Source organism: Diabrotica virgifera, chromosome 5 (genome assembly GCF_917563875.1).
Source record: "Diabrotica virgifera virgifera chromosome 5, PGI_DIABVI_V3a".
Taxonomy (NCBI): Eukaryota; Metazoa; Arthropoda; class Insecta; order Coleoptera; family Chrysomelidae; genus Diabrotica; species Diabrotica virgifera.
The window spans coordinates 114,308,811-114,327,614 of record NC_065447.1 but is presented as its reverse complement, the minus strand read 5'-3'; the positions used below and the strand labels follow the sequence as shown (position 1 = coordinate 114,327,614).

Sequence of the window (18,804 nt, the reverse complement as noted above, 5' to 3'; positions counted from 1 at the left end):
AAAATTCGGTAATTTAGGTATGTACCGGGTGTCCCAGTAAGAATGGCGCTCGGCCATATCTCAGGAACCGTTTATTCGCGGTGTGCAAGTACAGCCGGTTCCTAAAAAAACTGATACGACTCTTACTAAGATTTGATCATGTTGAGCAGTGTATTTGATTGATCTGACATTATATTTATTATGACAGACAAATAATAAAATAAACAAACAACTGATTACATATTATGTTAATTCATAAATTGTACTAATTATTAAGGTCTAAATGTTTATATTATTTTGGATTCCTGTATTTTATAAAGAGTATAAATATGATAGTTTTTACATCAAATAGATCACATAATTATTGTAAACGTGGATTATACAACAAAACAAATTAATATTCAATGTAAATAAATAAAAACTTAAGAAATAGAGAACAAGTATTAAGTTATAATCTTTTAAGATTTGTAGTGCAAGTGCAAGCGTTTTTGCACTGCATTGTTAATAATTATTAAAAAACGGCTCCGAACTCTTGGGAGAAGCCGATAACAATAACAACTAAAAAAGTTGTCAGATACCTGGATATTTCAAAGTCGTGATAAAATTAGGTGCAATTTATATTTTTATAGTAGAGGATCTTTGAATCCGGAGCAATCCTATACTTTTTTTTATTTTTTTGAAACCGGTAAGCACAAAATTAGTTTCGTGTTTAAAAAAATTAAAACAAACTGTTTAAAGTATATTTATTTTTAAGAAATCATATAATAGAAGTATTGGGACCGTGCAAGTTCGGCAAAGCGACCTCTATTTCTACGCTCTGTACTTTTATTCGCACTTTTAATTATATTGGCCAATTATATTAGTCCTGGTTGCTGGATAATTGTCAAGACCATAGTCCAAAAAAATAATAAGAAGAAAAAAATAAGATGCAGGTTATGTTTAGCAAACGTAAACAATTGTATGTAGTAAATAAAATCCGTTATTAAAATGCAGTATTGCAAGCAAAATACAATTAATTAAATTTACCTTTATATAATAATTGCATATCATATCAATATTGTGGAGCAATATATAATTTTTCTAAGTCAATGACAGAAGGTATGAAATATACGTCAATTTGACAATTTCAATTGACAATATGAATTATTTAAGATAGTTGCAATATTTCTCCGCGACTCGCGCACGGTCGTTTCTCGTTTCCCTTTCCAAGTACTTGCACACCGCGAATAACTTCTTACGTGCGTACAAAGTACACACACATTCTTTTTTTTATTATTATTAGAATAAAACAAACGACTTAACTCAACAATATATTGAAGCAATAATTGTAAAAGTCTTGACTGCTTCTGTTCTGGTGTAAAAGCTTGTTTTTTTGCTGCAGTTCGGTACCTAAGACTCGATGCTTTAATTCTGCGCCAAGTTGTCTTTCTTCCCGGAAACTGTGACATAATTCTTGCAGTTTTCGCATCTTCAAAAGGATTCTCTTCTAATCTATCCAAAAGCGTACGATCTTCATGAGCGGTAGATATTTTTAGTCTTCCAGAACCTTGCTTTCTTTCAAGAGTTTCTTGTTCTCTCCATCTTTTATTAATATTAAAAACTGTTGTTCTGCTTACGTTAAAATGGTTTGCTACGGCAGATAGTGGCCAACCATCTTCTAATTTCGTTACAATTCTTGCTTTTAGTTCTTTGCTAGCGTGTGGAGCCATTTTTTGAGGTTGAACCAGAACTGTCAATACTGACAGTTCGTATGGGTCGAACAGAATAAGCTATCTGACAAATTTTAAGATTTGGCAGTGACATTGACAGTATGTAAATATTAAGTATTTATCCTTCAAAATACACTGCTCAATTTTCTACAAAACACGCTTCAAGAGTCGTATCAGTTTTTTTTGGAACCAGGTGTACTTGGAAGGGGAAACCAGAAACGACCCTGCGCGAGTCGCGGAGAAATATTGCAACTATCTTAAATAATTCATATTGTCAATTGAAATTGTCAAACTGACGTATATTTCATACCTTCTGTCAATGAAGCAGAAAAATTATATATTGCTCCACAATATTGATATGATATGCAATTATTATATAGAGGTAACTTTAATTAATTTTATTTTGCTTGCAGTACTGCATTTTAATAACTAATTTTATTTACTACATACAATTGTTGACGTTTTCATAACATAACCTGAATCTTATTTTTTCTTCTTATTATTTTTTTGGACTATGGCCTTGACAATTATCCAGTAACCAGGACTAATATAATTGGCCAATATAATTAAAAGTGCGAATTTTAGTATAGAGCGTAGAAATAGGGGTCGCTTTGCCGAACTTGCACGGTCCCAATAGTACAGCTTTGAGAAAAAAAAATTTATAACAAAAGTTGCCTCGAGAAAAGCCTGGAAATTATTTTCAGAATTGTAAGTCCACCGCTAGAGGGCGTAATTGAATATCAAAAATTTAAAAATCGAAATTTTACAAAATTTGCCTAATGAAAGGGCACTGGAAATCCGATTATTGTATTCTTCATAAAATTCTGCGCATATTTTATTTTATAATTTTAAGTCTACCTGCGCAAATAAGAGGTGGGGGTGAGTGGGAACCTTGTGATAAAAAAATCGCTGTAAGTCCGGTTCTGCTTAATCGATTTTTGCAAACTTGGTCTTGTTGAAAAGAGCTCTTTTTCATCAATGTAATAGTTATAATTTGGAAACAGCCTATTACGTAATATGCCAGCTAGGAGGCGCTATTTATTTTCTTTTTAGAATTCTAGTTTTCTTTGGAAAATATTAAATACAAGTATGTATTTTTTTCCTGTATTACAAAATTAGACCAAATTAGCAACAGAATACTTAAAACCGCATGTCGATACCTTTTTTTTTATCTCGAGATATCTTAAGAAACGTGTAAATTTTAAACATAACTGTTGCTGTCATATAAGTGGAAATATATAGAAGCAAGTAGTGTGCTATGGAAAACAAACAAAGAAACATTTTCCAGATGTCACCGTATATAATAAATCAAAACAAAATATGAAAAACTCTACTACTGGGGTGACGTCTTTGGGGATATTTCATTGTATATATTCTAGCCGCAACAGTTGCATTTCTTATGCATTCAAAGAATGTGGCTAGCATGTCAAATGCTTCTTCGTTTGTAAGAATCATCTTGAATTTCACTCTGTATAAATTTTATATAAAATGTAATAGAAACCAACCGCAACAAACCATCAATGAACAAATGTTTATGTTTTACTGATTTGACACATAATTTGACACATGATGACTTTTTGAAGTTAATACTTCTAATAGTTCTATTTTTTTTTCATAGCACACTACTTGTTTCCACTTTGACTTCCTTAACTTATTTTACCGGTGACAATAACAGTTATGTATTTATCTTAGTTGGGACTAGGATAATTGATATTAAAATATAATAAAATAAAAATTAAAAATTTGTGTAGAAAATCTGACGTTTTTACATTTTCTACGATTCATCGAGAGAAAAGCAAATGTGCGAAGGCAACAATTCATAAAAATTTACATATTAGCGCTTTTTTTTAGTATTATTTTAAGTATTAAAACTAGTGTAATATTTAAATAAAAATAAAATTAAACTGTTTAAAATATATTTATTTCGTTAAAATCATAATAATAGAAGTATAACTTCTTACTCGTGTACAAAGTACACACACTCTTTTTTTGTTATATTTTATAGTGCTATTTGTCTTATTGTTGTTTTGATTCATTATATACGGTGACATCTGGACAATGTTCCTTTGTTCCTTTGTTTTTATTCCATAGCACACTACGTCCTTCTATATATTTCCACTTATATGACAGCAACAGTTATGTTTAAAATTTACACGTTTCTTAAGATATCTCGAGATAGAAAAAAGGTATCGACATGCGGTTTTCGGTATTCTGTTGCTAATTTGGTCTAATTTTGTAACACAGGAAAAAAAATACATACTTGTATTTAATATTTTCCAACGAAAACTAGATTTCTAAAAAAAATAAATAGCGCCTTCTAGCCGGCATATTACGTAATAGGCTGTTTCCAAATTATTACTATTACATTGATGAAAAAGAGCTGTTTTCAACAAGACCAAGTTTGAAAAATCGATTAAGCAGAACCGGACTTACAGCGATTTTTTCATAACAAGGTTCCCACTCACCACCACCTCTTATTTGCACAGGTAGACTTAAACTTCTGAAATAAAATATGCACAGAATTGTAAGAAGAATACGATGATTGGATTTCCAGTGCCCTTTCATTAGGCAAATTTTGTGAAATTTCGATTTTTTAATTTTTGATATTCAATTACGCCCTCTAACGGTGGACTTACAATTATGAAAATAATTTCCAGGCTTTTCTCGGGGAAACTTTTGTTATAAAAATTTTTTTCCCAAAGCTGTAGTATAAACGGTTCCTGAGATATGGCCGAGAGCCATTCTTATTGGGACACCCGGTACATATTATAGGTACATATTTAACTTTCTGTTTTATTTTTATTTATTTATTTTTCTCTTTTCGTAGATTTTCTAGTACAATTTCACGAGATGAAGAAATCTGGAAAGAAATGTACGATGATTTTACAGAGGACTTCGTAGTACCTTCCGATTGGGAAAACCAGATTACGAGTTTTAGAAGACTGATAATGATAAGGGTGTTCAGGGCTGACAAGCTAATCAGTTCCATTACAAATTTCGTTAAGAACGAGATGGATGAAAAATTCATAAAACCGCCCCCATTTAATATATCAGTTTCTTACGACGATTCCTATAACTTGTGCCCATTAATTTTCATTTTATCTCCAGGAGTTGATCCAATGAGTGCGTTAGTAAAGTTTGCAGCAGGAAAAAAAATGTCTGATAAGTTTAAATCAATATCTCTTGGACAAGGTAATCAACGAAAGTGTTGTATAGTAATGAAAACTTCTATAGACCCTTCTGCTTAAGGTTCCATCTCCTGTCGAAGGTTGGATATCAACATGGCAATTCCTATTCTTATTTCAATAATTCTTATTCTTATTTCACTTATAGCAGCTCGAGATGGTTGCTTACAGTTTAGACTAAACCAATTCTCTAGATTTCGTAACCAGGAGGTTCGTCTTCTTCCTACATCTCTTTCATCTTTTATTTTGCTCTCTATATTAACACGCAACAGACTATAATGAGGACCTCTTACTATATGACCATAATATTCAAGCTTGCGCTTCTTAATTGTCTATAATTTCTTCCCTATTATTAACCCTACCAAGGACTTCAATATTGCTAATTTTGTCTACCCATGATATTCGTAGCATTCTTCGATAACACCAACGCTCAAATGGTTAGCTTAGCATCAACTTTTTAATCTCTATTTGCTTCAATGTCCAAGCCTCAGATCCGTAGAGCAAAGTTGTAAAAATTGAGCAGCGCAACAACCTTATCCTTAGATCCATTAGTACTTAGTAGGTCTCTACTACATAATAATAGATGTTTAATTTTCACAAATATGGCCCTTGCTATTTATATGCAGCTTTTAATCTCTTGTATTTGTTCTTCGTTATGAATAATCAATGTTCCTATACAATACCTATGTTTGTCAGAGTTTCTAGAGCTGAAGTAAATATGACAGTGTCATGGGCATATCTAATATAAGGATTTCGCGATTTATGATCATCCCATCCTTACACTTTCCAAAAGCTTTTTGGAAGATGGCTTCGCTATATACACACAACAAAATAATCGAGGGGGCACTTGTATTAATAGCTTTAAATAAATGTTAGCTGCAGATACACAAGTAAATTTATGATTTTAATATTTTTTGCTGTTTTTGCGATCATTGTACCAACCTGGACGGTGATGCTGAAAAGAATGGCAAAAAAATTAACAAGACCTGATATTCAATGAGTATGTGGATTTTTATTTAGTCTTGCAATTGCCAATAATGGAGAGACATAATTTAAATCGCTAAATGCAGTGGCGTGTTATAGGGATGTTTAGACCCGACAAAAATCAAAGAGACGTTCCTGAGGTACTCCACACGAACAGAAATGTCAATAATTGCTCGTGGTTAAGGTTTAATGAAACTGGTGACGTTGCCGAACTTCATACAGACCTTAAAAGGATAAATAACCAGATTAAAGACCGTTTTCTTAGGTTGCAGGCTTTGCGAGATCTCACTATAACTGCATCACAATTAAAAATGTGGCTACAAGAGACCCATCAGGTGTTTGTAAGTTGCGAAACTATTAAAAATAAACTACATATAGTATGATTAGATTGATCCAACAGATGGCATAACCCAGACATCCAAAGTGAAAGTTCTCGTCCAACACCAAATTGTTCTATATGGTCCACATAATGTTCAGAAAAAGTCACACCATTTTGAGCGTCGGGTTTGGGGGGAAAGGGGGAGAAATCGGTAAATTCGTAGTTTTTTGCGTTTTTCGCCAATATGTCTAAAACTATGCGGTTTAGCATGAACAACCTTCTATACAAAAATGTTCTACATTAAATTTGAAATAAAAAAGGTCTAATGCATAATCCTTCTAAAATGAACGGTTCCAAAGTTACAGAGGTAGTATAGTATAATTGGTCCAAAAAAAGGCCTAACCCAGACATCAAAAATAAAAGTATTCCTCCAACACCAAATTGTTCTATATGGGCCACATATGGTTCAGTAAAAAGTTACACCATTTTGAGCGTCCGGTTTGGGGGAAGATGGGGGAGAAGTCGGTAAATTAGTAGTTTTTTAAGTTTCTCTTCAATATTTCTAAAACTATGCTTTAGCGTAAACAATATTCTATGCAAAAATATTCTACATAAAATTTAAAACAAAAAAGTCCTATACATAATTGTTATAAAATCAAGGGTTCCAGAGTTACTTAGGGTGAAAAGTGGAGGTTTTCGATACTTTTTATATTCTTTGAGCAATTGATCACTAGCATACCATCGTCCACTTAAATAGCAAATTTGATTTATAAAACCCAATCCTGTTAAAGAAAATCGGTAGAAAATTGCCCAAAAAATATAAAAAGTATCGAAAACCTCCACTATTCACCCTCCGTAACTCTGGAACCGTTAATTTTATAACAATTATGTATAGGACCTTTTTTGTTTTAAATTTTATGTAAAACATTTTTATATAGAAAATTGTTTACGCTAAAGCATAGTTTTAGAAATATTGACGAAAAACCTAAAAAAACTACTAATTTACCGACTTCTCCCCATCTCCCTCCCAAACCGGACGCTCAAAATGGTGTAACTTTTTACTGAACAATATGTGGACTATATTGAACAATTTGGTGTGGGAGGAAAACTTTTACTTTGGATGTTTAGGTTAGGCCTTTTTTGGACCAATTATACTATACTACCTCTGTAACTTTGAAACCGTTCATTATAGAAGGATTATGCATAGGGCCTTTTTATTTCAAATTTAATGTAGAACATTGTTTATGCTAAATCGTATAGTTTTAGAAATATTCACGAAAAACCTAAAAAACTACGAATTTACAGATTTCTCCCCCCTCTTCCCCCAAACCCGACGCTCAAAATGGTGTGACTTTTTTCTGAACATTATGTGGACCATATAGAACAATTTGGTGTTGGAGGATAACTTTCACTTTGGATGTCTGGGTTTGGGCCTAGTTATACCATACCAATAAAGTAGGTTTAAATCCTCGTAGATCTGTGGGAATGCCTGTGTTATGCAGAATATATCACGCTCAACAACTTCAGTGGGACAAGAGCACGCAAATCGTGTTAGACGTGAGTGGGCCTCTACTTTTTTCACAGATAAGTTGCGATTTGGATTTGCACCAAATACGAGACGGAAAGAATTTGGTGACGATCTAGTAATGCTGAACGATTGGGCATCGTGCAGGAGGTTCAGAAACAGCAAGGGGGAGTATAATGGTATGGGGTGGCATCACTCTTGGTGGAAGAACCAATCTTGTTTGTCTGGAACGGTTTCTAAATGCAACAGACTACCGCGATATTATTCTCTAACCGATTTTCTACCCTTTGCATAACAAGCTGGTTCTCAATTTCAATTAATGCATGACAATGCACGTCCACATACTGCTAAAGTCTTGCAAACATTCCTCGAAGATTATGAAATTGAGGTTTTATCATGGCCTGCACAATCGCCAGATATACACCTAATTGAGCATATACAGTGTGTTAGTAAATAAGTATGGAAAACTTTAAGGGCTAATTATACATGCAAAAATAATGCCGGTTTGTTCTATAAATATATGTCCGCAAATGCTTCGTTTCCGAGATACGGGGTGTTGAAATTTTTAATTCAAACAGCCAATTTATTTATTGCTCTAAGACCAGTTGAGCTATGAAAATGAAATTTGGTGAGTTCAAGGAGGTAGTTATTTCGCATTTTTTGACATACAATTAAGAATTTTGTATTCATTATTGGCGCGTACTGGTAATTGTCTGAATTTTTTAAAAAATAGTACGCCACTGAGATATTTAAAATTAAAAATTATTTTTAAATTCCACGTCTAATTTATGATAAAACACCATTCTTGCATTTTTTTCATAAGGTGCACTGTTTTTATGTAGAAAAATAAAACATCTTGACGCGTATTTTTTATTTTTTAATACATTATCAAGAAATATTAAATAATACTAAACTAGAACAATAATAGAAAATATTACTAATAAGATTTTAACTAGGTGCAGAGCTGCAACAAATGTTAAAAATGACCTCCTTTATAGGTTACAGAAGAATTTTATATTCATCATTGGCGCGCGTACGAGTAATGGTCTGAATTTTTTTTAGGAAAAAAATAGTACGCCACTGAGACATGTCAAATTAAAAATTATTTTTGAATTGCTGCTTCAGTTTACGACCTAAAATCTTTCTTGCCTTTTTTTCATATGCGGTGCCGTTTTTATGCAAAAATTAAGACATGTTAACGTTTACAAAGTATTTTAACTAAGTTTCTATATGGAAACTACCTCAAATACTTTGTAAGCGTTAAGATGTTTTATTTTTTTGTGTTAAAACGGCGCCTCGTATGAAATAAGGCAAGAAAGATTGTTTGTGGTAAATTGAACGAGGAATTTAAAAATGATTTTTAGTTTGACATATCTCAGTGGCGTACTATTGTTTTCTTAAAAAAAAATCAAGCCATTACCCGTACGCGCGCCAATGATGAATATAAAATTCTTCTGTTACATGTATAAAGGAGATCATTTTAAACATTTCTTGCAGCTTTGCACCCAGTTAAAATCTTATTAGTAATATTTTCTGTTATTGCTTTAGTTTAGTATTATTATGTTGTATAGTTCTTGATAATGTATTAAGAAATGAAAAATACGCGTCAAGATGTTTTATTTTTCTGCATAAAAACGGTGCACCATATGAAAAAAGACAAGAAAGGTATTTTATCAAAAATTAAACGTGGAATTCAAAAATAATTTTTAATTTGAAATATCTCAGTGGCGTACTATTTTCTTCTTTAAAAGAATTCAGACTATTACCCGTATGCGCGCCAATAATGAATACAAAATTCTTAATTGTATGTCAAAAAATTCGCAATAACAACCTCCTAAAACTCACCAAATTTCATTTGCATAGCTCAACTGGTCTTAGAGCAATAAATAAATTGGCAGTTTGATATAAAAATTTCAACACCCCTTATCTCGGAAACGAAGCATTTGCGGACATATGTTTATAGAACAAACCGGCATTATTTTTGCATGTAGAATCACCTCTTAAAGTTTCTCATACTTATTTACTAACACCCTGTATATCACATATTTGGCAGACGCGTTTTACAACAAAACATTGCGTTCAATACAAAACAGCAACTGTTTGATGGCCTTTTAATGGAGTTGAAGAGAATTCCGCAGCAAGACACTGACTATCTAATCATGAGTTAGCCTAACAGATGTAGGGCAGTAATCAACAACCGTGGAGGTCATACACTATACTAACTTAACCTAAAGACTACTTTGTTGGAAGTTGAGGGGCAACAAATTAGTTTTTTTTTATTTTACCATTTTTTTACTTAGGGAGTTATTGCGATAATTCTAAGAAAAAAATGTTAATTTTATATTGGGGACACTTGTTTATAACTTATTTTTTAAATACCTATTTAAAATCCTTCTGTAATCTCGCATTTTGTTTTTGTCACCTAGATTATTTTGATGTGTTTAAGTATACTAAACAACAGTGGGGACGATATAAAGCAGTGGATCAAATTTCTATTTCTACCGCCATTTGATCCTCAATTCTCATTTTGACTTTTTGGTTCCAGTAGAGGTTTGCAATTACTCCGATGTCGCGGCTGTCAATGTTTTTCAGTTTTAAGATATTAATGAGTTTATCGTGCTGGATCTTCTCACGTGTCTTGGTTCCTGTCTAGAGTTCTTTGCGTGAGCACATTTATACCGAATAATACTTTCTTAGTTTCCATGCCATTTCTAAACCCTAATTGGTTATCACTAATTTCATCATTCAGCTTTCTGTAAATTCTGCTGCTGATTGCTGGTAGAAACACATGAAAAAATAAATAAAAACAGTACATTTTCATTAAGATATTTTTCACTGAGCAGTTACACTGTAAATATACTGTTTTTCCTTTGTCTATTCCTTTAAAAGGTTTTAAAATGATTGATAAATAAGGCTAATTTTAGGACAAGGACCAGTTGCTCAGGCAATGATAATGGAAGGATCGGAAATTGGAACATGGGTCTGTCTTCAAAATTGTCACTTGGCGACCTCCTGGATGCCAACTCTAGAAAAAATTTTTGATAGTCTTGACTATGATACACATCCTGAGTTTAGACTGTGGCTAACAAGTTATCCATCTGACAAGTTTCCCGTTACTTTACTTCAAAAAGGAGTTAAAATGACCAATGAGCCTCCAACAGGATTACAAAATAACCTGTTAAAATCTTATATAAGTGACCCAGTTAGAAATCCTGAGTTTTACTTAGGTAGTCCGGATCATCATGAAATGTTCGTAAGGCTTTTGTATGGATTGGCATTCTTCCATGCTTGTATTCAAGAAAGGCGCACTTTTGGGCCACTTGGTTGGAATATCCAGTACGGTATGTAATAACAAAAAAAAGCGTTATTTAAATAGTGATAATTTTTATTTTCTGTTCTACCTCTTCTACCCAACTTATACATACTTATGTACATGTCATACATACAGTATGATGCAAATGTTTGGAATAAATTTGTTATCTCGTAAGCCAGCGACTTTAAGGAAAAATCCTGAAACAGGTCGATTTTTCATTTTAAATTATAATTTTCTGACATATATATCATACTAGTGACGTCATCCCTCTGGGCGTGATGACGTAATCAATTATTTTTTTAAATGAGATTAGGGGTCGTGTACTAGCTCATTCAAAATACATTCTACTGCTGTCAGAAAACAGAGAATAACGTTTATTTTATAAATAAACATTGCTTTTCGCTTAAATTCAATAATCTAACTGCCAACAGGCAGCAGATCGGGGGTAGCTTGAACAATGAAATTAAGCGAAAAGTAGTGTTTATTTATAAAAAATATTTTCTTCTATTTTCTGATAGCAGTAAAAATTATTTTGAGTTAAATAAATTATATACATCCTTCCCTTTGTGTCAATTAATTTAATTTAAAAAAAAATTCTTAGACACCCTGTATAAATAATTATGTTAATGTTTATATTACTGAATAGAGAATTAAATAACCTTTCAAGCGAGCTAGCACATGACCCCTATTCTTGTTTAAAAAAACATCGATTACGTCATCATGCCCAGATGGATGACATCCCTAGTATGATATACGAGTATATGTCAAAAAATCATAAATAAAAATAAAAATCGACATATGTATTTCAAAATTTTTCCTTTAAGTCGCTGGCTTACGAAATAACGAATCTATTCCAAACATGTGCACCATACTGTATATTAACATATACATATATAAAACCCTGAAACACGTCGAATTTAAGATATAAATTTGGGCTTTGTAAATATAAATGTAAATGTACAGGGTACGGTGATTCACACAAGCCTAGAATAGTACATAGGCTTTATTTTCAATGGAACACCCTGTATATTTTTAAATCTTTAAAAGCTGCTTAACTACCTGATTTCAACGAACTGTATCATGTAGGTTGTATTATGAATAATACAGGGTGAAGTTTTAAAATTATAAACTATGTAAAGCACTTATGGAATAAAATGGTTTATGTCCTTATTTTATAAAATTTAGGCCAGGTTTGTTGAGGCCACGTTGTTAAGGAGCTTTTAAAAACATTAAAATATACAAGGTGTTCCATTAAAAATAAAGCTTATGGGCTATGCTAGACTTATACGAATCACCCTGTACATTTAGATTTGTTTGAAAAGAGCACATTTAAGTGTAAAAGTTGCCGTGTTTCAGCGTTTTTATTATTTTCAAAAACACAAAAAAATCGATGGGACTCAGCGTTTTTTATAATTTTTTTAAACAAAGACAGAATAATTTTATTCCGTATGTGCTTTCCACACTGTATAATAGAAGACAGTTGCTTGCTCATTATCATAACTATAGAAGAATACCAATAATCCTGAAATAATTGTAGAAAAGAATGAAGATATAAATTCCAACAGATAAAACTAAAATATGATTGTTAGTCTAAGAGTTAGTGAACCCTCCGACTAACGGACGTCCTGTAAGGCTAGAAATTTGTCTAGTGATAATTCATAGCACACCAAGGCTAAAAACTATGACCTGGCAGGCATCAGCCGTGCACGTGTATCTACCAGGTGAATCGAAAAGTACAAATTTAGGGGGTAAAATAAATTTTCTCCTGTAAAGTTTAAATTTAAGTATGTGTTTGAGTACAATTCGACGAATGAGACCTGGCGGCTGACCTTGCCTGAAAATACACAGCGATAAATGCACAATACGGCAAGGTCACGCGCCAGGTCTCGCTTGTCCAATTGTAAGTCATTTAGAAGAAATGTGTACAGCGACAGGCGATTCTGAAGAGCATAAGACCTTGCCAGGCGAGGGGAAAGATTATGGGTTTTTCCTATAATTATTTTTTTTTTCATCGAAAAAAGTTTTTTAGGTTTCTTGAATCATTCCAAACAGAAAACGTCTTTGGTGATTTTTCTCTTAAGTTAATAGTTTTTGTTATATAAGCAATTAAAAATTTTGAAAATTGCGAAATCGGCCATTTTTAACCCTAAATCGGACATTTAACTAAAAATTTCAATGTTGCCAAGGTAGGTAGATATTCTTTAAACATTGACTGATGAAATTCTGAAGAGTTTTTTGCAAAACAATATCGAAAACCTTTATGTTTTTTAATTGCTAATCAAGCAGGCGCGACACTGTAGTATAAGTGAGGACGTTTGAGTTTGCATAAATTCATTATCTCGAGAAAGGGCAAATTTAAAGAGAAATCCTCAGACAGGTCGATTTTTATTCATAAATTAAGACGTCATCCGTCTGGGCGTGATCATAATCGATGATTTTTTTTTATGAGAGTAGAGGTCGTGTGAAAGCTCATTTGGAAGGTTATTTAATTTTCTATTCAGTAATATAGACATTAACATAATTATTTATACAGGATGTACAAAAAATTTTTTTTTATTAAATTAATTTAGACAAAAAGAAGAAAAAAATTGTTTGTACACCCTGTATAAATAATTATGTTAAGGTTTATATTACTGAATAGAGAATTAAATAACCTTTCAAATGAGCAATCACACAACCCCTACTCTCATTTAAAAAAAATCATCGATTACGTCATCACGCCCAGATGGATAACGTCACTAGTATTATATATTATGCCAAAAAGTCCTAATTTAAAAATAAAAATCGACCTGTCTAAGGATTTCTCTTTAAATTTGCCCATTCTCGAGATAATGAATTTATGCAAATTCAAACGTCCTCATTTATACTACAGTGTCGCGCCCGCTCGATTAGCAATTAAAAAAAAAAGGGGGTTTTCGATATTGTATTGCAAAAAACTCTTCGGGATTTCATCAATCAATGTTTAAAGAATATCTACCTACCTTGGCAACATTGAAATTTTTAGTTAAATGTCCGATTTAAGGTTAAAAATGGCCTATTTCGCAATTTTCAAAATTTTTAATCGCTTATATGTATAACACAAACTATTAACCTAAGAGAAAAGCCACTAAAGACATTTTCTGTTTGGAATGATTCAAAAAACCTAAAAAAAACTTTGTTCGATGCAAAAAAGATAATTTTAGGGAAAACCCCTAATCTTTCCCCTCGCCTGGCAAGGTCCTCTTCTCTTCAGAATCGCCTGTTATTGTACACATTTCTTCTAAATGACTTACTCAAACACATACTTAAATTTAAACTTTACAGGAGAAAGTTTATTTTAACCCCTAAATTTGCACTTTTCGATTCACCTGGTAGATACACGTGCACGGCTGATGCCTGCCAGGTCATGGTTTTTAGCCTTGGTGTGCTATGAATTATCACTATACAAATTTCTAGCCTTACAGGACGACCGTTGGTCGCAGGGTTCACTAGCACTTAGACTATATAAGATTCATACTTCGGCTAATTTAGATAGGTACATACTTAAAAGATTGAAATATAATATATTATAAATATAATTTTATTATAATGGTGAATTCTGTATCTTAGACTTTTCAGTTAATTTAAGAGATGTCGCTGATTGCGTCCAAATGTGGATTTCAAATGATTTTTGAAATTTCACATAAATAAATGGGTTGGCTTGGTTTTGCTTCAAAGGTGTGCACGATTGCTCTGCTAAGGAAGTCTGTAAGATAGAAACAGCTTTCCAGGGATTGTGCATTCGTCTGAATCGAAAGCAAGCAAAAACCGTCTTTTTCTTTTCTATCTTTATTCAGATTTGAGTACATGGAAATTTCTTTCTGTCCTTTTCCTAGACGAATGAAAACGAAATATGACTGCATATAGTAGCGTATTTTTTGTTTTCTATATTCGTAGTCTCTTGTCCTATAAATTGTAAAAGTCGCAGATTAAGGATGTACCAGAAATAATTTCCAACAAAAAAGTTTCAGATTTAAATAATTATTTACCATTTTAATTTTTATTATAATGTTGGATTCTGTATTTGAGACTTTTCAGTTAAATTAAGAGATGTCGCTGATTGCGTCCCAATGTTGATTTCAAATTATCTTTGAAATTTTACATAAATAGATGGGTTGGCTTGGTTTTGCTTCAGAGGTGTGCACGCCAGCTCTGCTGAGGAAGTCTGTAAGACAGAAAGAGCTGTCCAGGGATTGTGCATCCCTCTGAATCAACAGCGAGCAAAATCCGTCTTTTTTTTTCCTCTGAAATAGAATAGTTTTCCAGTTTTCTTCTTAAAATTTCCTTTTACTTTATGTTGATATATTCACAGAAACAATTATTTATTTCCCCAATTTTTTAAATTAAATTATGTTTCTTTCCTGTATTTTAGGATTTAACGACTCGGATTTTGACATATCAGTACAGCAACTACAAATGTTTATAAATGAAAGCGATGATCCTTATGAGGCACTAACTTACTTAATTGGTGAATGCAATTACGGAGGAAGAGTAACTGATGATTGGGATCGAAGATTGATTGTGACTATATTAGCCGATTATATTAATCCCCTAGTAGTAGCTGATAAACGGTATACTTTTAGTGGCGCAGGAAAATGCTATGGCCTTCCTGAAAGATCTGACTATCAGATTTATATAAACCATATTAATGCCATGCCAGCTCTGCATCCTCCCGAAGTTTTTGGTTTGCACACCAACGCTGGTAAATATTACGCACTTACTTCATCACATCATAACTCAATGATACAAACTTGACGGCAAAGAAATTCAATACATTGTTCCTCTTACATATATTAGTTTTTTCCCTACTGTAAAGTTTAACAGGAAAGAGCTGTTGCCAAATAAAAAACATTTATTTATTTACCAGAGCAGCTGCCGGCTATACTGTTTCTTTTTGTCTTCAAGAGTGTGAAACAAAGATAACTATCTGTACAAAGTGTCAAACTCAATCTTGTCCTATATGGCTTTTCATTCACAGTCATTTGTTTCGAGCTTCTGTCATATGTCGTATAATTCGTGTATATTAATATAGAGGTACACAGATTATACAACATATGATAGAAGCTCTAAACAAAAATGACAATCGATGAAAAGCCCTCTAGAAGGATATGTAAGATTTTTGTTTATAATGTGAAGTTGGTTTAAATATAAACTGTCTTATAAAACTGTCTACGTGATAAATCCTGTTGCTTTAGTTTGTCGATTTGATTTTGATTCAAATTGTTGGATATTTTAATTGAATTGTATTAAGTACCTAATACTGTATATGTATTAATATTACAATAATACATATTTAATACACTGGGGTGCAAAATTAACCGGACACCTTAAAAATGGTTCATTTTTGATGTCCCGAATTTCCTAAACATGTCCGATTTAACTGATTTTTTAAATTAATTCTAGTTATTCTTTAACAATATCACTGTAGTAGCGTTGTTGCTACTCATTTAAATTTTCATTGTATATCGGGTGTACCTACCAATCAAATTGTATTTTTTCTCACAGTTCGCATCACCCTGTGGAATATCCTAGCATTTATAAAATACTGAAATTAAAATCCAACTATAGCCTCATGTTTGTTTTTTGATTCATTGTGTTTTTTGATTCATTGGGTAACATTAGACCATAAAAAAGTAACGTACTTTAACAACTAGCCATGTTTTTCATCAATAAAGGGTGTTTCTAAATACGTATGGCAAACTTTAATTGGTAATTCTGCATGAAAAAATAATGACAATTTGCTTTATAAACGGTATTTCCGCAAATGCTTCGTTTCCGAGATAGGGGGTGTTGAAATTTTTCTTACAAATTGAAGATATATTTGTTGCTTTAAAACCGGTTGAGATCTGCAAATGACAGTTGTTGGGTTTTAAGACGTAGTTATTGTACATTTTTTGATATGAAAGTAAGAATTCAATATTCACCAGATTATAATTGAAAACAATTATTTGACATTATATTTAACCACCAAGAATATGACAGAAGTCAGTTAAAATTTCCAATCTCGTTAATGTAATAATGCCGTCAAATACACTCGTCACCAATTCTAGCCAGTGAAATTCTCGCTATAATAGGAATGGCATGTCAAAAAATCTGATTATTCCCTATAATTTCTTTCATCTTTAGAATATGGCAACAAAGGGAAAAGGGAAAATTTCGTGCATTCCTTATTTTTTACTTTTCCTTTACAAGAATTATTTAGAAATATGTTCTTTATAAAACACTTTCTTCTAAATTTATTTTCTTGTAGCATTTTAATACAATTTACTAATTTTATTGGGAAAGGGTCACAATTTTATAAGAGGTGACGCTTAAGCACACCCCAGCGCCTGTTCTTTCACTCTATGGTAGTATAGGACTTCAGGTACGCAAAACCTGACATTACTTACTAAACACCTCTATCTTTTATGACATACCCGGAACTACTATTATCGAGTGCAACTTCGAGTATGTCGCTTTTGCCTCTGTCATTTTATTATTTTAGTTTTGCCTATTTTGTAACATCCTGTCATATTCTACTTAATTTTTTATAATTTCCGTGATAGTCTTTACCTTTATATTGAAAGTATTCTTTGATAGTTACGGTTATGTTTTCTGGTGTGAACATTCCCATTTTTTTAAAATCTCTTCCCTTTTCTGACTGAATTGATTTCATGGAAAAATCCAACGGTCTGCATCATCCTCCATCCCACATATTACGCATCGATCATCATTTGTTTTTTTAATTGTTTAAGTGTAGGCCCTAAAAGACCTGTGAAAATTTGCAGTTGACCCACGGCTCTATTTTAGGAATGAGCATCCGCTTCCAATTTACTTTAGTTCTTTCTTTGGACCACTCGCTCTGCCACTGCCACACACTATTTTTTCTGCTTCCCCCCCCCCCCCGAGTTTCTTTATATACCCTTTCTCTTTTTGTACATAGTTACCTTCTCCCTTACCATTAACTGGATTGGTGCAACTCCTGCTATCACTTGTACAGAACTTGTTGGGGATTTTATATATGCACTTACCACCCTTAGTAGTGGTAACTTTAGGCCCTTATCATAATCTCAATGAATTTTTTTTTCTTTAATATTTCTTCCCAGACTGGGACCGTATATAGAACTGTAGAGTGTACCTACTACTTCTAAATACATATTTCGTCTGTATAAATTAGGCGTCCCTATATTTGTCAATATCTTTGTTAAAGCAGCAGTCTCCTGCTCAGCTCTTGGCAACCCTCTCTACAGGTTTTGAGAAACCAAATCGGTCATCAAGTTGAACCCCCAGGTACCTCGCATCCTTTTTCGGTATCATTTCAACTCCTTCTAGGTTGAACTTCCTAAAGCCACTCTCTTTTCCTTTTAATATGATGACCTCTGTCTTCTCCCCTGCTAATACCATAATACCAATATATTCTTTTTACCCATGTGGATACTTTGTTCATAGCCTTATTTCCCTTTTCTACGATCACCCAATTTGTATTATCTTCCACTATGATGGTTAGATCTTATATAAAAGCGACTGATATCACCCCTTCCCCAAACTTAACTCCAATATTCCGTTGTACATGATGTTCCACAGTATCGGTCCTAACATCCATCCCTGAGGAATTCCCCACGTGTTCAAATATTTTTTACTGGATACTTTTATTTTTCTGACGAAGTAGTTGAATAAAAATGGTATACATTTTTATTTTATTTTTCTGTTTGATAGATAGTCACCTATTATGTTTTTTAGATATGTAGGAATATTCATGTATTTGATTCTTTCGATTATCATGGCTTCATTTG

At 32.6% G+C, this 18,804-nt stretch overlaps 1 protein-coding gene across 1 annotated transcript in view; it reads left to right on the top strand.

Annotated features, from left to right (window-relative positions):
• The window catches only part of LOC126885102 (dynein axonemal heavy chain 12), a 660,248-nt gene that overhangs the window by 575,798 nt on the left and 65,646 nt on the right, over window positions 1-18,804 (top strand). Inside the window, exons 32-34 of the mRNA XM_050651529.1 lie at window positions 4,516-4,880; window positions 10,626-11,042; window positions 15,405-15,734. Of these exons, the coding sequence (XP_050507486.1) occupies window positions 4,516-4,880; window positions 10,626-11,042; window positions 15,405-15,734 (1,112 nt within the window). The remainder of the gene's footprint in view (window positions 1-4,515; window positions 4,881-10,625; window positions 11,043-15,404; window positions 15,735-18,804) is intronic.